Source organism: Lynx canadensis, chromosome A2 (genome assembly GCF_007474595.2).
Source record: "Lynx canadensis isolate LIC74 chromosome A2, mLynCan4.pri.v2, whole genome shotgun sequence".
Classification (NCBI taxonomy): domain Eukaryota; kingdom Metazoa; phylum Chordata; class Mammalia; order Carnivora; family Felidae; genus Lynx; species Lynx canadensis.
In genome coordinates, this window is record NC_044304.2 from 108,515,702 (window position 1) to 108,539,099 (window position 23,398).

General features: G+C 34.6%; 1 protein-coding gene across 1 annotated transcript in view; it reads right to left on the reverse strand.

Moving 5' to 3' along the window:
• Positions 1-236: 236 nt before the first annotated feature.
• CRPPA (CDP-L-ribitol pyrophosphorylase A) overlaps positions 237-23,398 on the reverse strand; it is a 322,296-nt gene continuing 299,134 nt past the window's right edge. The window contains exon 10 of the mRNA XM_030308046.1: positions 237-3,535. Within this exon, the coding sequence (XP_030163906.1) occupies positions 3,431-3,535 (105 nt within the window). The 3' untranslated portion in view covers positions 237-3,430. The remainder of the gene's footprint in view (positions 3,536-23,398) is intronic.

The window sequence follows — 23,398 nt, forward strand, 5'->3', positions numbered from 1 at the left end:
AACCAAATTCAATTCACTACCCCCATGCAGACACTGTTAAGTAATCACAGGACTCCGTTCCACTGTGACTGAATATAGCTTTTATATTCTCAGCAGCCATTTTAATTGCTAGGAAACCTGCTAAATATGAGGGAAAGAAGAAAAAAAAAACCGAGACTTCTGATTTTGCACATTTTAATATATTTTACAGAATAATAAATCTGGATCTCAAATTCTATAAAATAAAACATCACTGTTATTTTTCTGAGAGTAAATGTTATATTTATTCAATTGTAATTGAGTTAGTTTTAAAAATATGTATATATACACTAAATATCAATGATAACTGCCATTGGATATTAAAATACCAACCACTTAGTTATTTATCAAACACATATTTTGCTTTATAAAGAGAATATATTGAAAATCTTGAATAGTGTGTTGTTGTCATTTAAAAAAATATGTACATTTTTCACAATTTTGAAACTAAAAATGTACAAGAACATATAAAATGGTACAGTACCCCAGGCACCTCACACAGCCAGTTCTGACTTATTTTAAACCATACTAATAAAGCCCAACATGATAAGTATTTTTCATTTATTCTGTTTATTTTTGAATTAAACTTTCAAAATTCAATCTTTCTTCATCAAAATGGCTTTAACACTTAAACTATTACTTATTTTTCCTTGGCCTAAGTAGTTTCAATATTAAAAGGAAATAAAATGTGAAGATTTAATATAAGAAAATGTTTTACTGCATTGTAATTTTTATAAAATGATCATTGTATTTATACATAGTAAAGTTTTATAGTGCTAAGATCCAGTATGAAAGTGAAAGTTTACCTGTTGAGCCAATGCAAATCGCTTAAAGTGACCACAGAAAGAATGGCTCTGAGTGGAATACAGAAGTCTAATTCTTACCTGTAAATTCATATACTTGCAACAAGTTATCTCTCAAACTGAGCGGTTTTAAAAAATTTATACCTCTTACCAGTATGTCATTAACCAAACCATTGAAACACACTGTTAAATTCTTTAAAAGGCTAATTAAATTGCACTCAATTAGCAAACATTTAGAAAAAAGAGTCTTTCCACAGAACTTTCCACAGGTAGAGGACAATGCACACCCCTGAAGCATAAATTACTATTATTTCAACGATATTTGGGAAAATAAAGTGAAAAAAAGACAGTTCCCATGAAAGTAATTAAGTTTACAGAAGTAGTGATGAAAATGTAACCTATAAAGTTTGCCTCTGGATCTCTTAAACAGTAAAAACAATCAGTTTATCTTTCTCTCTTGGCTAATACTTCTCTCCATTCCCTTCACCTCTAGGTATAATTACCAATTAGTCTATGTTGGAAAGATGGCTAGAAAGCCAAAAGCTTCAGGACTTTCCTCTGGTCATTGGGATGATCTGTCCCTCTTTATCCATTCCTCCAATGCACATTTGGAGCCTCTGGCTTACTTCCCATAGCTTCTCGGCTGGATGTCCTTTGCCAGCATTATGATTAAACAGGGAGATGAGCTTGAAACTTACTATGAGTGGTCCTGAGTTTAATCCCTACTTTTTGTCACTACGCAGCCCCATGGCTGTGGACAAGGCAGTTAAAGATCCCTGAACCTCCAGTTCCATCTAAGCAGTCAAGGATGTGAGAAGACTTCTTTAAATTATTTTCAAAGCTGTGAATCACTTTATAAACTGTAAAGAAAAAGATCGAATGCTATGATAAGGTGATGATGATGATGGTAATTATTTCATGCACAATTTAATATTAACTAAAACCTCATTACACTATTCCAATTGCCTAGGGTAAGCTCACAGTCATTGCTCCTAGATAAATTTTCGTCTTGCATAACAGTCCATAAATAAGTTGGAATCTAAGGTAACTTAACTAGCACTCAATCGATAGAATAGTTTTGCTGTGTCATAGATAGGCCGATTCTTGCCTTTTACTCAAAGGCACTTTCTCTTTAAGACCCTGATAACATTTCCCTATTTGCCTTTATAAGCACTTCCAAATTCTTAAAACATTTTCACCTGAAGACTTAAAAAGGTGCAGGTGTGAACCTTTCGCAACACAGCCAATCCACCACCTTAACAATGACATAGGCATTCTAACCAAAAATCTACACATTATCCATATATTTTCATCCTCAAGAATTTGAATTATATCATTTATTTTATATTTCTTAACATCCCTAGAGAGAGAGGAAAAAAAGTGGCAAGCCCAGAAATTTACATCCAAGCTACACTGAAACAATACATTTCATTTAAGAGAATGAATTATAGTAATAACTCCAGGTCCATTATATTCTACCATTACTGAAATGTAAAACATCAACTCTCCCACCAAAATAGATCCTTGAGAAAAATAGAGAAAATCATCCAACTTGTTAAGAAGAAATTCTTTAAGGTAGGTATTTCACAGTCGATCTTCAACTGATAACATCTCCTGCAGCTTTTATAGTTTCCACATGTAACCTAAGTCTTGGAATCTGATCTAATGTGTTTTTATAAAGTAAATGTAAATATGGAATAAAAGTTATCTCTAATGATTGGATGTACATAATTGTAAAATTTAGTTTTAGGGAAAATCATTTACACATTTAAGGTATATATACCAGGGGAAATTTGAAAGATTGAAAACTTGATTTTAAACAACAACAGTATCTGTATCAAAAAATAATTTAATTCTTGAAAATGCAATGACTCCCTCCTTTTCAAAAAAGACTAATTTGGGATTGACCAAAATAATTTCACTTTCATGGGATTTCCAGTCTTCTTTTAAATGTATCCAGAAAAATCAGAGACCATTCAAGTAAGTTGAAATTATTTTTCATAAACCAAGGAAAACATACAATTTTAAAACAGAAAGTAGGAGAGGATTACATCTTCTTTATGGACCTAGAGTAATGTGAGCCCAACGGTGAAAATATCTCAACCAGAGTTCCCTGTTATCTCCTCTTTTATTTATTTTTTAAGGTGTGGAAAATTAGAATACAGGTCAAAATATCACATGGTAAGAGGACAATTTTAGTATTAAGAATAATTCTAAGTCATATCTATTAGTATCAAGACAATGTGATTTGCTAATTAACACAGAGATAAGATCATGGTTGTTTTCTGAATTCTCATTTCGAGGATGATTAGCTCAGCCGTCATTATTTCTATTCAATCTTTTATGCTTTTGTGCAAAGATTATGTGAAAGCAATTACTTTCCATTTACCTATTTTCTGATTCGATTTATATTTGACATGCACAAAAGTATATTTTTATTTCACAGATATAAACAATGATCCACTTTTTTAACCCAAACATCACATCCCACCAATTATGAGACATAAAAGACAATATAAACATGCCACTACATATAATAGGGAGGGAGCACAGCAGAGATACCTAGATAAATGTTTCTAAAACCCAATAAGTAATTATCTCTGTGTTCTTCATGCTACCAGGATCTGACCAACAAGTCCAGAATTTCTTTCTTTGATTAAGGTGGCAATAATCGTAGCACCTTGCCTTAAACTTTCCTGGAGCTTCTGCTCGTCCTAAAAAAATAAAAAATAAAAATAAAAAAGAAGATAATAATAATTTTTAAAAAGATGTCACACATTAAATTTAATAGTTACTTCAAGATTTTTTTAATATTTCTTCATTTTTAGTTTTTCCATCAGCTTTATAGAGACATAACTGACAGATAACATTGTATAAGTTTAAGGTGTACAATGTAATGATATAATATACATATAAATTATGAAATGATTACTACAAGAAAGTTAATCCATCACCTCATACAGCTACCACTACAAGGGTAGTGAAAACATTTAAGATCTACTCTCTTAGCAACTTTCAAGCATAAAATATTGTTACCTATAGGCACCATGTTATACATTAAATCCCCAGAACCTATTTACTTATAAGTAAAGTTTGTACTGTTTGATCAACATCTCCCCATCTCCTCCCCACTCAGCTGCTGATAACCACTATTCTACTGTTTTTATGAGCCACTTTTCAAGGTATGCTGCTCTCTAGAGTAGGCATTTATGGAACTCAGGCCACAGCCACTGGTATATACTTGGTCCCTCAAATAAAGAAGAAATTAAAAAAAATATATATAAGGTATATATATTTTTGAGAGAGAATGAGAGCATAAGCCAGGAGGGGCAGAGAGAGAAGGAGACATAGAATCTGAAGCAGGCTCCAGGATCTGAGATGTCAGTGTCAGAGCCTGACACAGGGCTTGAACCCATGAACCATGAAATCATGTTCTGAGGCCAAATCAGAGGGTTAACTGACTGAGCCACCCAGTGCCCCTAAGGAGAAATGCTTTTGTAAGCACTTTTCATTATATGCAAAAAGTATCCGCTGAAGATACCAAGAAAACTCTGACACAGTTTCAAATGTTAACAGTATGAAACAAAAGATTTTCCCTTAATCCAATATCTGACCAACTTTGGCTCATCACTCAAGTGTGAATAGTTCATCAATGATGCAAACCTTTCCTTCATCTTGTTTCTGAGTGTTCTCCAACAACAGACTTTGTTATAAACTGTGAATACTGGTTGGGAGGAAAAATAAAAATGGCTTGTTGTTTGTGAAGTAAGGATCAGGCAAATTAGTGAAATGAGTTTCTCACAAGTTGCTAAAATGTGGTTTTGCCTTTGAAATCATACTGCCTATGAATATATGTTTACTCTAATGATTTACGCTTCTTGAGGGGATGAAGGGATGATAGTATGAAGGGGAAAAGAAAGTCAAAAGAGAGATAATATCTTGAAAAAGATTTTTGTGTTATTAATTGCACTAGGTTCAAAAAGAAGGACCTGGTAACCAACCTCTAAATGTGGGCATCATCCTTAACGCCTTTTCCTTTTTTTTTCCCCCCCATGTTTATTTGTTTTTGAGAGAGAGGAGTGAGCAGAGGAGGGGAAGAGAGAGAGGGAGAAAGAATCCCAAGCACACTCCATGCTGTCAGCACAGAGCCCAACGTGGGGCTCAAACTCACGAACCGTAAGATCAGGACCTGAGCCGAAACCAAGAGTCCAACACTTAACCAACTGAGCCACCCAGGCATCCCTTTAATGCCTTTTCCTAATGTTCAGTGTAGCAAAGTACCTCCTGCTTCTACCTCCTTGGTGTTTTTTTCAATCCATACAAGCCATTCAAAGCCCTGTTGCCAGCAAAACATCTCTGTCCTGAATTACTGCAGCAATTTCACCAACAGTCTCTTTCAAGTCTTGTCCTCTTCTACCCTGTTTCCCACACAGGAATCAAAACACTTAATGTAAAGTACAGATCTGCTCACCTCACTACACTGCCTAAAATCCTTTCAAGGCCACCTTTTGAACTTCAGGATCAAGTCAGAACCCTTTACCTCTTTACCCTTCCATCCTCTTCCTGCCTTTCCCTTATGATCACTAAATTCTCCCAGCCACACAGAACTGCTTACGATTGCCCAAACAAGCTCTTTTTCTAGCCTTTCCCCCCTTTGCACCAGTTAATGCCTTTGCCAGAAAAGCTATCCCACTCCCTTTCAAGTTTGGCTGACCGTGGTTACTCTTTATAGTTCGACCCAGTTTTCAATGGTTACAATCTACCCTAACTCCTGCCCTCCAGCCCACTTGGATGAGGTCAATCTGTTTCCACAGCTATGAATTCCTCTGGTGCACTGAGTTTGCAATAGCCTTTTGAGTTAACCATCTATCTCTTCCACCAGATGATGAGTTTCTTGATATAAAGAATTTTTCATTTTCTTTCTGAATACAGAACACTTAGTTCAATGCCTAACACATGGTAGCACTCCACAAATTATAATGAATTCAAATCACAGGAGGCTATATGATAGAGAAATCATCACCCTCTCAGTTTAACTCATTTGTTAATAACAGTGACCACTTTTGGGTTACTTTGTTGACTCCTATTTTCACATTTAGCAGGAAGCCTGGCAATGGCACAAAGAATATAATCAAAACCTTTCTACTATCACACCTTCAACAGCTCAGAGATCCAAGGTTCCTCACTTATGAGGATGTTGGTGAGAGACCACCTCTGCATAAGCTCCTCTTTTCCATCAGTTTGCCTGATTGTGTTCGCAAGGGGGGAGCTGGGGAAAACCCACGAAGGGGCTAAATGGTCAGTACTTTGCATCTTGCAAGTGAGGTTTTTTTTTAAAGATTTTTAAAATTAATTATTATTTCTTAGAGAGGGAGCACACAAGTGGGGTAGGGGCAGAGAGACAGAGACAGAGTGAGAAAGAGAGAACCTCAGGCAGGCTCTCCACTGTCAGCACAGAGCCTGATGTGGTGCTTGAACTCGTGAACAGTTAGATCACAACCTGAGCTGAAGTCAGACGTTTAACCCAGTGAGTCACCCAGGTGACCCTCAAGTGAGTTTTTTTAATTTTTTTTTTTAACATTTATTTTTGAGACAGAGAGAGAGCATGAATGGGGGAGGGGCAGAGAGAGAGGAAGACACAGAATCTGAAACAGGCTCCAGGCTCTGAGCTGTCAGCCCAGAGCCCGGCTCGAACTCACGGACCGCGAGATCATGACCTGAGCTGAAGTCGGACGCTTAACCGACTGAGCCACCCAGGCACCCCTCAAGTGAGTTTAATGACATTTCAATATTGGATTTCAAATGCTGTACAGGTTTCCTGAAAATCACATATTAACAAATCATTCTAAAGCCATATATGTTTATGCTTAAAATGTTATTCATTCATAAATACACAGAATACTCTAAAACTGAACAAAATACAAACTAACTATAAATACGTATTTGTCACTCCTTATGATTAATTACAATACTGTACAGTTTATAATACACATCCACACCTGTCTCATTTATTGAGACATACAAAAGATGATGACAATTAAGTTTCCTCCTCTAAAAATAAACACAAAAAGACTATCTGAATAGCTTCTATGAAACCAGTTTATACTTGTGATAATGAAAGCCACCAAGCAACAAATGGACAAGGGGAAGAAATCTGTTTAAGATCCTAGGGCTACAAAAATCACATTTCTTTATCTTAGAATAAGGCTTCTGTCCTCATTTTATAGTCCCATAACTTACACATTGTTAACCAATGAATTTAAGTAAGAATGTTCTTTTAAAGGTTAATTTATTTGTGCAATCTTTATAGGCATCATTTAGAACAATTTTAATTCGGTGAGAAGAAACTATGTTATTCTACTGTTTTCCCTCCTGAGCTTACTTTATTCCTGAAAAATAGAGAAATTTAAAAAGTGATTAAACAAGATGCTGAGACACACCTACAATCAGAAAATTCTAGTATGTACAAAAGCAGATATTCAAATAATGTGTGGATTTCAAACTCATCTCAAAATTTCTTACCTCTATAAAAGTATTGCTAATGTAGTTTTGAAAAAATGCAAATTCACATAGATATTTTTTTTTTTGAGAGTGTGAGAGAGAGAGGGTGTAAATAGTGAGGGGCAGAGGGGGAGAGAGGAAAGTGGCACTCACCGGGGGTTTGTGTTTTACCCAAAGTGGGGCTTGAGCTCCTTGAACCCATAAACTATGACATCATGACCCGAGCCGAAGTCAGATGATTAATGACTGAGTCACCCAGGTGCCCTGGCTGAGATCTTTAAAAAAGCATTTCTTGCTGCCAGGGGATATGCAAACCAGTGTTTTTAACCCTTGAGGAGGGGGGGAACACAGGGGCCTTACAGGTGGTCATTTTATTATCATTCTCTCTCTCACACACACACACACACACACACGTATATGTATACATATGTGCATTCCCTTGTGTATACCAGGTATTATATAATAAAAATGTTTAATGTTAAAACTAAGCAAATTCAACATAAATACTGAAAACTCCTGTTGATAGTACACATTCTTGGTATGATATAATGAAATGGCATTTACTGCTGTGGTCTTCCTCCCCAAAACCCATAAGCCCAGTCTAATCATGAGGAAAACATTACATACAAACAAAAGAGAGCATCCTACAATATATCTGACCAGTCCTCCTCAAAATTGTGAAGTTTATCAAAAAACAAGTCTGAGAAACTGTCATCGCCAAGAGGAGCCTAAAGAAAGAGACATGACAACAAAAAGTAATAAAATATCCTGTAATAAGAAAATACACTAAGTAAAACTAAGGATATGTGAATGAACTATGGATTTTAGTTGTTAAAAATAGGGGAACCTGGGTGCAGGGCATGTATGTTCAATTTAAAAATATTTCTCGATTTATGTGCCAGAATTACAAAACTTGAATTACAAAGGTAACTTGTGCACACCAGCCCATTTGTATATTCCTTAAATAAAATACACTATTCTTTTAATAAATTATGCAACTGATAAGGGCACCAACTCTATCACGAGTCCGCTGGTACTAAAATACAGGCTTTGACAATATTCAAGTGATTTTTAGCAAATTATGTAGTTTCATAGTTCTCCTTTTTTTTTCATCTAAAACAGAGATAACAATATTAGCTACATCACAGCTTGTCTGTGGGGACTACATCAGACACCCGTAAACCACAGACTTAGGTAAATATCCATTCATAATAACTATTAGAATTATTTTATGGTGTGCGCTAATTTCACACATGACAGAGGGGCTGATATCACCCTCTGATAATATGTGACATTTAAATCTGATGATCTACCATATGTAAAAATACTGTTGCAGGTCTTGGACAGTCACCTCTCTATGTCTACAACCCTTGAAAGACAAGCCTATTAGCTAACATTCACCCCTGCTATCGTGTTGAGAGATTTTTTCCAAAGTATAAAGTGATACAGAGCCCAAGAAGACAAGAATGATAATTTCTCAGGCAGAAAAGACACAGATTGCAATTTAGAGTTGTTAAGGTCGTTGGACTTCTGCAGGCAAAGTCTCTGGGAGTGGGGACTTGCAGAGAAGTTCTAAAAATCTGCTAAAAATTCCTTGATTCCTTGGCCAGCTTTTAAACTGGGCTTACACAGGAAGAAACTCAGTGGGGTCTAGCAGAGAATAACTGCTGGAAAGCTGGGGAGCTGAGCAAAAGTTTCAGAGGCTACACAGTACTGAGGACAAGAAGGTTAGATCTGAGTTCGACTAGAATAAAGAGACCTTGGTGAATACCCATGGCTTGCAGTTCAGAGCTCTAAAAGGCCATGCGTGCAGCCTGGGAATAAAGAAAAAATTGAATTGGACCGGCCCTAACAAAGGTTAAACAGTCTCCAGAAGATCAGGTTGATCTCCCAATAATACAAATGCTTTCCAGAACAAATTTTAATATTCTTTGGAGGAAGATAAAATAAGCTAGAGCATTTAAAATGTTTTATAACTCAAGTATGGCATATAATAAAATCTTACTAGATGAGTAAAGAGGCAGAAAGCAAAAAAAGCAGGAAAAAAAACCATAAAGGAGAGAAAATGATCCATATATTGGATCCATATATTGCACCATTTTCAGACACAGTCCATATGTTAGAATTGGCCTGAAAGAATTTCAAAATAACTATAATTAATATGTTAAAAAAAGATAGGGAAGAGATGGCAACATTGATGAAAAATGGACATTTTCAACAGAGAATGGGACCTATAATAAAGAATGCTTTACAACTATAAGATGTAACACTTGAAATTAATAACTAATTGTAGTGGTTTAATATGAGATGGGCAGGGCTGATGATCCTGAGGGCAGATTAAAATAAATACATGCATATCCAAACCAAAGCACAGAGAGAGAAATGGTGAATTGTTGCTATAATCATCTTAATACCTGTGACCAACTACTATTTCACTTCCCTACCGCTTCCTTATCTACTGTTACACCCCAGCGCACCACCAGAAAATTTGTTTGGGACATTTAGAAAATCACCTATGGGTTATCTCAGCAGCCATGTCACCTGGGAATATTCACTACATGAAACTAACAAGCAAAAAAACAGTCAACCCCATTTCTAGACAAGCAGTGCAATGTCATGAGGCAATGTCAGTGCAAAAGATGAGGCTGAAGGTAGTATTGTTACAGCTGGCCCTAAAGGGATGAGAGAATTCAGAGTGTGGTAAGAGCACATAAGGCTGGAAAAATGCCTGAAGGAGGTACAAGCAAAGGGTGAGAAAAAGGCAAAAACTGCAGAGCCCAGGATGGACAAGAAATACTGAGGGAACAAGAAATCATGACTAATTTTCATGGTGGCATATCACTGTGAGAGGCTAGACCTTGCAAAGATATTGCAAGAAAAGTGAGTACCCAAACTCCCCCCTACACACACACACACACACATAAATAAAATTACCAAAATTACATTTATCAACAGTTCATATACTATCTGTAATTCTAGTAATTTCCAGGCTTTAGGTTTACCTTAATTTCTACTCACAAGTCATAAAGAGCATAAACTGTAAACACGGCACACCAATTTTTACATTCTCACACATAAAAATCAAAAGCATACATTTCGTGAGTTTAAAGAAAAACAGGAGAGTATTTAATGATACAAAATGTGTTAAAGTTTGTGTTAAATATAAATTATTGTCATAATCGTAATTACTTCTTTCATCTTGCTCACTTCATAGCAATGTAAAATTTTTGAGAAAAATCATAAAAATTGCCAATTCTAACCTGTCATAAAACAATAAAAACATAACTTTTAGCTCAAAAATACAGCATTTACTTTCCTTGGTTACAAGTGTATTTAAACAAAAAATTGGAAGCCAGCAAGAAAGGAAATAAAGAATACAGTGGTCTGATTTCTTGAAATAATAGAGGGAAAAATAGCAAAAAATTAACAAGAGTTCTTTTTGGATGATGGATTTATGGCTATTCTTATTTCTTCAGTGTGTTTTATTTTCGCAATTTCCAAACGGAACACAACTTACTCGTCTAGTAAGAAGAGTAAGTTGTTCTAAAATTTAGTTTCAAGACTGTTTAAATCCTGGTAACTAAATTTGATTTGTTATCGCATAAAGTCAATAATCTAGAACACTGTACAAATTTCCAGGAAATATTTATCTTCATAAAAAATCTTAAAAATCTATATAAATACTTTTTGTTTGAATATTTTTGTCTTCATTAGACAGTCCAAGAAAGAATTATGTTAATAAATCACAAGGCCTTAGCTTTCCACTGACTTAGAGCTTAAGAAAAAAATCTTGGACATCACATGAAAGGAAACAACAAAAATTTTGTCCTTAATTTTATTCAATACATTAACAATTGTTCATTGAGATCCTGGAGAGTTTACCATGCTTTTTCATATTAGGAAGAACATTAGATGAAATATCAACATATAATAGCTATTTTTAATTTCATATACTCTCAAACTGAATTATTTGGGATTAAAATTCATATGGATTTCATATGGACTTCATCTAGAAACATCACATTTAGCTATTTCTTTATCCTTTGTCATTTCAAGATTAAGATGAAATGCCCTATGTTTAGATGAAAGATGCACAGAAGTTGCAATTATTGTCTTAAACACAGAAGGTAATTCTAAATTTACTCCACAGCAATTAAATCAATGGAATGTCAATGGAATCCTGGTCTTTAGTCTGTCTGTATGTAGTTGGTTTCTTTTCCAGTTGATACATAGGTGTCCATATGATGGTTGTGTGTATCTATCAACTTCCATAAAGGAGTATAGTTTTGATGCAAAAATTCTCACGGGACTTTGAAGCAGTTGGCAAAATTTGGGAACTCGGGGAAAGTAGGAGGTGTTATTTTCATAGAAGACTGGGAATGACAGGAATGGTTTCATAATTTATAGCAGCTCCTTTCTTCCCTCCTCCGTATCAGCTACCAGTAGTGCCATTTTCATATAAAGCCTATGTCTTCGAAATTCCTTACTCTCTGAATGTTCTCTTCCATTTTCTCAAGGACAACTTATGGCAGAACTATTCCCAGTGTATATGAACTTTAAGAACTTTTTAAAAGATTTTTTTTAAACATTAAATTCTATCACTGTACTACACTGCTCTGAGTCTTTGAATTAAAGAGGCATAAACAAATTTATAGTATGCTGTTAGAACCAAATTTATGTCTATTTTGCAGAATATGTTGTCAAAGAATAGCAGGAAAAGCTATGACATCATTGTTGTCCAAATCTTTATAGACAACCTGAAAGGAAATCTTTTAGAGATACTCATCCTCCCTACACATCACTCCCAAAGAAAACAATGTACTGTTTTAAAAAGAAGACTATAAAGTTAAAATATATGTATATATTAATTTAGGCTTTAGATACGTCACTAGATTACACAGCTCTTTTCGAAACGTAAGCATTATGTTGCCTCAGCAAATTCCATACCTAAACCCTAATTCAATTTCTATGAGTTACAAAACCATCCTGAAATTCAGGTTGCTCTTATTTTGATATTAATATCCTTCTTCCAGCTATCCTTGTTTTGGTGAACTTATGGAAAATAATATCAAAATGTCAAAACTGTCAAGCACTCCAATTAAAAGCCCACTATAACATACATTTACAGAGGGCATATACAATATACAAAAATATATCATAAACAATATATAAAATGCTACATTGTTGACTTAAAAATCTTTTAACACTTTTGTTACATTTATAAGATAATATCAAATTAAAAAAAATTGTATATATTTTCCTGATATGGAAGGAAAAAAAAATCTAATGGTAACACACTGCCCCCTAGTGGATATGAAGATAAAAGTTTGCTGTGTATAAATTTCCAAAACTTCAGGAAAAAGCAGTCACTTATTGATCAGAGTTTGAGAAAAACAAAACAGTCCTATCCAAATGAAAAGCATTTGTCTCTTGATAATTTGAGTTAAACAGCTGTCTCCTGAAAACCTCGGTAATAAAACAGTATGATATGCACTTGGATTTACTTATTAACATAATCATCACATAGCAGTGTCAGTCTCCTTTTTCTTTAATGCCTTACCCATACTGTAGGTATTCAATAAGTATCCGTACAAAGAGTTAACTAAGAAAAATAATCAGTTAACAAAACTCTGGGGTCCACCACTGTTACTTTGCTTAACAGATAAAGACAGGAAAGACCCAAACTTTGCAGTGTTTAGCGTCATAGCACAGGGGGGTAAAACATGGGCAACCAAAAAGCAGATGTCTACTCTCAGAAACAAGCAGTTCATTGTTATGTCAATTATTTCTAGATCTGGGATTTGTCACACTGTCATCCTTTATTTTCTTTTAACATCATTCTTACTATCAATTTCACAACTTAATAAAGTTGAAATAAAGTGTTCTCATACACAATGTCCCTTTTAATTAGCAGAATGTTTTGATCCTACACAACTTGCCCAGCAGCCCTGCTAGCTTTCTACTGTGACATCCCTCGCCAGTCACACTCCAACTGCTCAAAGTCTGCATCCACACCATCCTTTGGCTGGATGCTACAGGGATGCTGGATGCTACCTAGGATGTCTTAACTGGAGTGGTCTAGGATGTCCCAGCTAGCTACTCTTCTTTGCTTTTGGCTACAGCTCTCATCTCACTAGGACACCATTTTCATTAGCAAACCCACCTTACTTTCAGCACATACTTGACATTACAATCTAAGACTCTCCACAAACAACCTAATTAACCCTTCTAACCATGGTTCTCACTTCTTTACTATACAGAATCCACTTTTGCGGCCATACTGGTATAATCAGCTACTCCTTCTTTAGTAAAATGGTTTCCTCATAATTGTTTTTCTACTTCTCATCAATTTTCAAAAACCTGGCTGTGATGACATGCTCTAATGAAATTATCTATTTTAGTGAACATCAATAATTTACATTATCATTCTCTTATTAGTATTTTTATTAGGTTTCACACATATAAGTCTTATTTTCTTAGCTAAATTGTAGATAGTAAAAGAGAAGTCTCCTAAATTAAGTTATAACATCAAATAAAGTACTATATTCATAGTAGGTACTCAATAAATACTTACTAGATCAATTTGCTAATTCTATAAAGATCTGGTCCTATATATGACTATTAAGACATCTCTGAAACATCAAAGTATTTAGATAAAGGATGCATCTTTATAGAAATAACCTATTAAAAATAAAGTAAGAAAAAAAAAAACCCTGCTTTCTGTACTTGAAAATTGGAAAGATGTCAAAGGCTAGAATTTTGTGTTACATGATTCCTCCTACTATGAAAGAGTGCTTGGTTTGGGAGTTAAATCTAAGGGACATTGATAAATTGACATTAATATACCTAAGTCAAGGGGATAAAGCCAGATGATGAGGTAAACATTCTCAGATAAGCAGGAAAGCAATATATACTAGACATAGGAGGGCAATGGGTACTGTTTCCAGAACGCATGAGAAATGACAAGGGGGACAGAAAGATTATATGCACAAGAGTTTCTTCTTGAGTGGAGGTCTAGGTAGAAACACAATTAGTGGGAAAATGTTGATGATTCTCTCAGAGCAGAAAAACTTTAGGTCTTTCCTATAAATTTTAGATTCAAATTTTTAATAACAAACTTAATACAAGGGAAAAACTTAAATAGATCAATGCAAACATATTTTCTTGGTAGCTGTGTATGTGTGTGTGTGTGTGTGTGTGTGTGTGTGTGTGTGTGTGTGAGAGAGAGAGAGAGAGAGAGAGACAGACAGACAGAGAGAGAGACAGAGAGAGAGAAAGGGGGGGATTATTATTGGAATAGTTTTCAGCAGTTAAAAAGAAAAGGATGCATAGTTAATGATCATTAGATTCTTGACTATTGGTTAAATGGGTAAATAGTATCCAAAATCTTAATCCCCAGGTTCCACAGAAAAGTGTTTAACATTGCATTAAAAACTCTATTTTCTTCCAAGAAGCATGCTTTCAATTACAACTTACAAAAAGAGTTGCATCCTGACCAGACTGGTGCTAATTTTTGTCAGTATTAACCAGCAAAAAGTAGATTGGCCAAGCTCCCTCCAAGCATCAGAGCAGAATTATTTCTCAGGAAGAAGCTCACAGATAGTAGAATTGTGCCTCTAAAGCGTCTTTCCAGGGAGGAGAAACAAAAAACCAGATATGCAAAGCAGCATTCTAGGTGGAAATAACTTACTGGAATTATCAGAATTCAATCGCTTTCTGAAATGACACTACTAAGTGAAGACAGTAAGATTAAAGAAGATGATTCAATCATAGGATTGGGAACAAAGAAGGAATAATTTTATGTCATAAGGGATTTCATGTAGGTATTAAATAAATGTATTTTGAATTAAAAATCTCATTGGAGGTGACAGATAACCTACTTTTTCTATATAAAACTGAATTCAATAAGTGGAAGTCAAATTTGAAAACGTTTACAACTCAGAAGAATAAAGGACAAAAAATAGTAAAAAGTCAAGGCATTATATTAAAAACTAAATTATATAAGAAAATTGGGGGAGAAAACACAACAGATTATGCAGAAGTTATCATGATGCAGGAAAAAAAATCCCTTAATTAAATAAGATCAGGAATTGCAGAAAGGTATCATTTAGTGCCTTGAAAAATTAGTGACAACCATCAAAGAAGCCATATTCAGATGTTATCTTCAAATTTAAATATAAAAATTCAACAGCCTTCAGCAGACAATACAGATTATTTCTAATAAGCAAGAATGGTTCATGTATAACTTATGTGAAATGCTAAGTATTAAAAGAAAATGGGGTTTAAGGAAAACATTGTTACCAAAGAATCCTGACTGTGTTAGAAGAACAAAAAAGGAGACATTGTGCAATATGCAAGGGCTCTAAATGGCCAGTTGGTGGAATGTTTCTTTAAAAAGAACTATTTAAAAACTTATCCAATTATTAAATAAGGAAAAAAGAATAGGGACTCCTTTTAACAACTATTTAAGGAATTTAACTAATAACAGACAGTAAGCTACATATTAAGAAGTAACAGACACATAGTTCTTTACCTCTGTGGAATATGTGGTCAGTTAAGTCAAACAAACACATAAACATATTCTAATAACAAGTTATGAAGGAAACAACAGACCCATTTACTACCAAAATAAAATCAGCATTAGAATTATCAGGCACAAAACATTTTTAAAACCATATTAAAAAATCCAAATAAATCAACACAGGAACACAAAAATGCACAAGCAAAACAACATTCTCAAATATGTAGATTTGAAAAATAAAAAAAACAGAACTCATACAAATGAAAAAAATTGCTGACTTTAAACAAACAAAACAATTTCAAAGTATGGGTCAGAATAGAGATTAGACCTAACTGAAAAGAGTATTACTGAAACTGAACACAGAGTTGAAGAAATTACTCAAAACTTATAACAGAGATGATAAAGAATAGAAAATATAATAGAAGTTTAAGGAATTTGGCAAATAGGACAAAAACGTCCAATATATATTTAATCAGAACCCCAGAAAGGGAGAACAGAGACAATGGGAGGAAATAAAAAATAATTATTGCTAAAAAAACTTCCAGAAGTTATGGACTACATGAATTCATTCATAAGGGAAACCCACTAAATTCCAAGGTTGATAAAAAGGAACACAGACCAATAACAAGGGAACTGTGAAACACCAAATATAAAGAGACAATTAAAAAGCCACTAGAGAGAACAGACCAAGAGAGGATTAACAATAGACTTACAACAGTCTTCCTCACAGCAACAAGGAAGCAAGAACATGATAATGTATTTGTAAAGAGTGGTAAAGACAAAAAGCAAACATTAACTCCCTCCAAAACAAAACAGAACAAAACAAAAAACTATTAACCTAGAACACTTATTACTTCCTATCACAAACACTATGTATCAACAATGAAGATAGAATATGGGCTCACTCAGTTAAACAAAACCTAAGTTTACTCATTTTATTTTTTTTCTCTTTCTTTTCTTTTCTTTATTTTATGTATTTACTTATTTTATTGTTTATTTATTTTTAAAAGTTTACTTATTTATTTTGAGAGAGAGAGAACATGAGTGGGGGAGAGGCAGAGAGGGAGAGAGAGAATCCCAAGGAGGCTCTCCCTCTCTGCCTCTCCCTCACTTATGCTCTCTCTCTCTCAAAATAAATAAACTTTTAAAAATAAATAAATTAACAATAAAATAAGTAAGTAAATCTGAAAGCAATGTCTCCAGAAAATTAATGAAAATAACGTTTAAGGGGTGCCTGGGTGGCTCAGGTGAGTAAGTGTTCAACTTTGGCTAAGATCATGAGCTCATGGTTCATGAGTTCAAGCCCCACATGGGACTCTCTGCTCTCAGCACAGAACCTGCATATGATCCTCTGTCTCCTCTATCTCTGCCCCTCCTCCCAGCTCTCTCTCAAAAATAAAAAAAAAAAACCCAAAAACATTAAAAATTAATTTAAAAAATAGCATTTAAGGGGTGCATGGGTGGCTCTGGTGGTTGAGCAGCTGACTTCAGCTCAGGTCATGATGTCACAGTTCAGGAGTTTGAGTCCCACGATGGGATTGCTGCTGTCAGTGCAGAGCCTGCTTTGGATCCTCTGTTCACATTTCTTTCTGCACCTCCCCACTCATACTCTCTCTCAAAAATAAATAAACATTTTTCAAAAAAGTAACATTTAAATACAGACGGTATTTAAAAGAACAACAACAACAAAAAAATACTGGCTAAGAACAGCAGCATAAAAAGTAGAAGGTGGGCAATCAAACAAAATGTTCTAAGATCAATGAAATTGTAGGGAGAGTGATTAAAATTCTAACTAGACTTTCACATAAATATGCAAAGTAAATTTCAGAAGGCCTCCTAAATGTCTAATAATAGAATGTGGGGGTGCCTGGGTGGCTCAGTCAGTTAAGCATCAGACTCTTGATTTTGGCTCAGGTCATAAGCTCATGGTTGATGAGTTCAAGCCCTGCATTGGGCTCCACCCTAACAGTAGGAGTCTGCTTTGGATTCTTTCTCCCTCTCTCTGTCTGCCCCTCCCTTGCTCACTCTCTGTCTCTGTCTCTCTCTCTCTCTCAAAATAAATAAATGAACTTAAAAAAAAACAAAACAGAATGTGAAACCCATTTATTAGTTAAGAGAAAACAGAGTGAAAAACCATTGGGGCTTCCAGGCACCTAAAACCAAAGATGGTTCTCACAATATTTTAAGAAAAAAAAAAACAAGAAAAAGGAAAAACAAGAAAAAGAAAAGGAGAAACAAAACAAAAAACATAAACAAAACTTAACAATGAAAAGATCAAATAAAATTTACACACAACAACAACTTGAGTATAATTTGAAGAGAGAGAACTTCCAAAATAACTTTAAGTCAAAAGAAAAAAAAGAGAAAATCACCAAATTTAAATAAGCACTTTCTCATATTCTTCTGCCCTAACACAAGCCTTATAGCAATGAAAGGCAATCTGGGAAAAACTTAGAAAGAAGGAAGAAGGGACCTACTGATGAGTAAAAAGCTGATCTAAAATAATCACCACAAAGAGTAAGCCTGCCTTAAGTTTGATAAAACAGTAAAAAGAGTGTACATGTGACCAGCATGACCATTTTTAAAAGACTTAAAATTATGCTGGATTTGAAGTGGGAGCCTTATTCTGGTGGTGAAAACCACAAAAGGAAGAGAGAAGCGATCTTTGTCAACTGAGTGGTAAAGGGGAAAAGAAACAAAAAGGAAAAATTTTAGGGTCCTGAAATACAAAAGAGAAAAAAAATTAAAGGACACACAATTCCTCTTTCCACCATTAAATGAGATAAATTAACTAAACTGTATTTTGCTATATTGACAAGAGAGGGTGGCACTGAATTAGGTACTAGGTAAACTAGTCAAATCCCCAATAGATGCACAGGAGAGAACTTAATACAGCCATACAGAGTTATTACACAACAGAAAGATTTAACCACCTCAATTAATGAACCACCCTCCATAAGAAGAAAGAGTTAAGCAGAAGACAGTAAAGTAACACTCCAAACAGAATAGAATTTTTTCAGAATTGTGAAACTAAGAATCACACTAATGTTTCACATACTCAAAAAAAACAAGAAACAAAAAAACCCAATTAGAATCAACAAGGTCAGCAGGGAGCTATCCAAAGTGGATTATTAACAACATCAAATGAACTCCAACATATTATAAATAAATAAAGAGCATTAAAAGGATGGCTAGGAAAAGAACTAACCTCAGTAATTTTGAACAATATTATTTTGATTCTATACTTTAAGATAAAGAACTGTATATGACTATCATATCCTAATTAGTAAACTTATTTTCCCAGAGTGGCATTTCTGAAATTATACTAGGGTGTATTCCAGGATTCAACAAAGAAGTAAACATACTGCTGATAATGAAAGATTCCTCACTGTTGGAGAAAGTATTTACATATAAGAAAAGGGAGAGGCTATGGGCACCTGGGTGGCTCAGTCTGTTAAGCGTCTGACTTCGGCTCAGGTCATGATCTCATGGTTCATGGGTTTGAGCCCCATGTTGGGCTCTGTTCTGACAGCTCAGAGCCTGAAGCCTGCTTTGGATTCTGTGTCTTCCTCGCTCTCTGACCCTCCCCTGCTCACGCTCTGTCTCTTTCTCTCTGTCTCTCTCTCAAAAATGAATAAACACTAAAAAAAACTTAAAGAAAAAAGGAAGAGGTTAGAAACACCCTCTAATGTTAGACTGGAAACAGATGTCAGTATGAACTCAGTTGATTTGAGATAGGTTATAGATTATATACAAACACACACATAGATATAGAAATAGGTGTATGAAAATATATATATTTCCTAGCAAAGTCCACTGTAAGAGAATACAAATAATGACACTCTGGAGCAATGAACACCCTTAGTGCCCAGATCCTGGTTTCTAAATACCATCACCTACTAAAAGAAATAAGAATTACTTGGAGAAACTGTTGATTCCAAAACTGCAAGAGGAAAAGAACAAGATAAGCCTACAACATCTCTTGGCGCAAAAGCGTAAGAAGATGCTCAAAATCTGAAAAAGATATTTTGAAATACAATAGAAGGTAACATGAAGAGGTTTCTAAAAACCAAATCTGGCACTACTAGAATAATAATATAATGAAATAGAACCCATAATGTAAAACTAATATTCATGAGTTCTGATAGACAGATAGACAGATGCAAAGATAGATGAATAGTTTACAAGAGAAAGCTCTTCTTTATGATAGAATACAAACTGATAAATTTGGAAAGAACGACAGAAATAGAAAACCTCCATTTGATGAGCACCATCATTTATTGCCAGAAAAAATCATGAATGTATACTAAAATAAGTCTGCACAGCTATCATAGAAACTGTGATATTTACCAAGTCTTAAGGTATTTTTCCACAAGATACCTGCCAATTATAAACAGGAAAATAATTTTCAGTGGATCTAGCAGGCACTCCCTGAACCAAATGATCACGATTAACATCAACAGTTAACAGACTCTGAGACGTCAGGTGACCCCTGATACGATGTACTGAAAAGAATACACTACTTCTCTTGGTAGTCTTGCCAAAAATGCACAGCCTGACTTTGATCATGAAAGGCCATAGACAAACTTCTACTGAGAGACACTGTAGGACATTAACAGGCCAGTATTTATCAGAAAGGCAAGGTCATGAAACACAACGACTGATGATGTATCTCAGATTACATGAGACCAGTAAGAGGTGACAACAATATATAAAAATTGGATGCTGGACCAGAAAAAGGATAGCCTTGGCAACAATAACAAATTTTAGTAAGATTTGTAGATTACAGTGTTACATCAATTTTAACTTCTTGATTTTGAAAATGCAGTGATATAAAATGTTGATATTGGGGTCAAAGGTGCATAAGGAATGCTTTGTACTCTATTTGAAAAAAATTTAAGTCTGAAATTAATTCAGGATGAAAGTTAAAAAGAATAGAAAAAATTAAAAGCAACAAAAAAAAAATCTCAATTAGAGAGTTAGAAAAAAAAACACAAGAAATGCAGAAGAGACAGAAGTCAAAAAATAAGGTGGGAGAAACTGTTCCCCGTATTTTTCTAATTTCAACAAATGTAAATGATGAAACTCATAGATAGAAACACAGATTATCAGATTGAATTACAAACAAAGCACAGCTATACAGTCATACCTAAAACACAAGGACATGAAGAGCTCAAAAGCAAGTAACTGAAAAAGGTCTACCAGATGGGCACTAATCAAAGGGAAGTTTTGTTCACTATGTTCAGTATATGCACTAAAAAACAAAAAACAAAACAAACACAAACAAGCAAACACTGCCTATAAGACAAAAAGCAATTATTATAGAGAGTCACTACAAAAGTTACAAAATGTTAAATTCACCAGAGGCAGGTTTTCCATACTGTGAGTTATGAAGTCCATTTTGGAAAAATATGAAATGCTAGGGAGACATCCAAGACAAAACATCAAATATGCAGTTGTGCATGTGAATCTGGAGCTTGGAAATGACTCACCTGCACAAGAAGGGTATTTAACATCACAGAGTAAATGAGAATTCTTCAGAATCTCACCAGACAGTGCCCTAAGAATCTCCATCAGTTAGGGATAGAACAAAAACAAAGAGGATGGCAAGGGGTCTGAGAAGGAGAGAAATACTTTATAGAAAGAAATCAGAGGAGTGTAAGATTATAGAACCTGAAATTAAAAAATCCACAAAGATGGGGTGCCTGCGTGGCTCAGTAGATTGAGTCCAACTTCAGCTGAGGTCATGATCTCATGGTTCATTAGTTCAAGCCCCTCATCGGGCTCTGTGCTGACAGCTCAGCCTGGAGCCCGCTTCAGATTCTGTGTGTGTGTCTCTCTCTCTGCACCCCCATGCCCCATTTGTACTCTCTCTCTCTCTCTCTCTCTGTCAAAAATAAACACTAAAAAAAACAAACAAACAAAAAAAAAGCCATGAAGAAGAAAATGGTACCTAGTTATCCATCTGTATTTACAGATTGTTACAGGAAAAAAAGAGTCAGTTATACAGAGATAAGGATAAGGATATTGTTTTTAATAGGTTATGAATCAAAGCACTGCTTTAATAATAATTATTATTCTGCAAAGATAATGTTCAAAAAATAGGTTAAAGTGCATCATAAAACAATGGAATGTGAAAAGGTGATTAACAAGGTTGAAAATTACATTGAATTCCTCATTTTACACAAGGTCAAGACAATATATATTAAATCATCATTGATGTACATAAAACTCAAAACGTAGTATGAACCCAGATATCTTACAGAATCACTAGAGACAAAATTAAAGAAAATGGAAGAAACCTCATGAAGCAAATTCCATTATTTAGAAAACATAACAACAAAGGTTGAATAACATGTCTAGAGTCACAAAGATAATAACTGAAAAACCCACATTTGAAACCAGAATCAGAATCTATAGAGTCCAAAGCATTTAACCTTAGGGACATTATTATCCAAGACAACTTGCTCCTAAATGACTATTACAAGTTCAGATCCATTATTTTTAGATGGCCTAATTTAATACCAAATTAAAAAATACAATCCCTCTTGAGATTTTTAAATGACTCAGCAGCAATAAGTTTGCTGTGTGGTCCAACACATATTCACACCCCCATGGGATGCATATCCTGGTTTCACCACTGCAAAAAAATCACCAGGGTAATTCATGTTTTATGTCATGAATACAAACTGATGAGAGAATTACATCTCTTTGGTTAATAATAATAAATACTCTAACTTGAAAATTGGGACACTGATTCCAGAATTTTTAACATCCAGACAAAAGGTAGAACCAAGTACTTTTCAAAGAATATTGATGGAGGAATAAAAAAAAAAAAAAAAAAAACTTCTGTAAAACAGATGTAGGGGACATAAAGCAAATATTTACTGAGTCAAAATGCCATTTTCTCTTATAGTTTATAGTGTCACACATACACATTGGAAAGATACGCAGGAAGCCTTGTCAATTTCAGGACCTGTCATGCCATAAAATGATAAGCCAATGGGAACAACAAATAACAGAGTCAAGTTGCTAAAGCAAAGGCAAAAATAAAAATCTAAAACAAAACATACATTGATTTGACTGTCATGGTTGGTTGGGTTTGGCATGATCCCTGGCGGGATCTGTTTTGTGTAGAGAAATGAACATTTGCTGTCTCTGCCGACATGTTTTCAGTGAGGTGTAGAGCATAGGAAAGGCTAAGCAACATTTTAATTACTGCTCCAGTATTTTAATAAACTGAAAAAGATCTGGGGACAGCAGAAACAAGCAGCACATTAGAAATCTCCTGTGACGCCCTGGAAACCTTACAAAGGAAATGCTAACATGTTTTCCATTCCCTCAGCCTAAAGCCTAATTCTCCAGTTTCCTGGATATACTAATTTCATAAAGAATAATTTAAGTGTTATATAGAACACACACAATCAAAAGGAAAAGAAAAGCTACAAAACCTTTCTTCCTTTTAATTGTTTATTCATTCTGATTGGGATTGGAAGGCCTTTAAAAGACAAATAAATGCTTGCGGCTATAAATAATTAAAATACCAGTAAAGAGG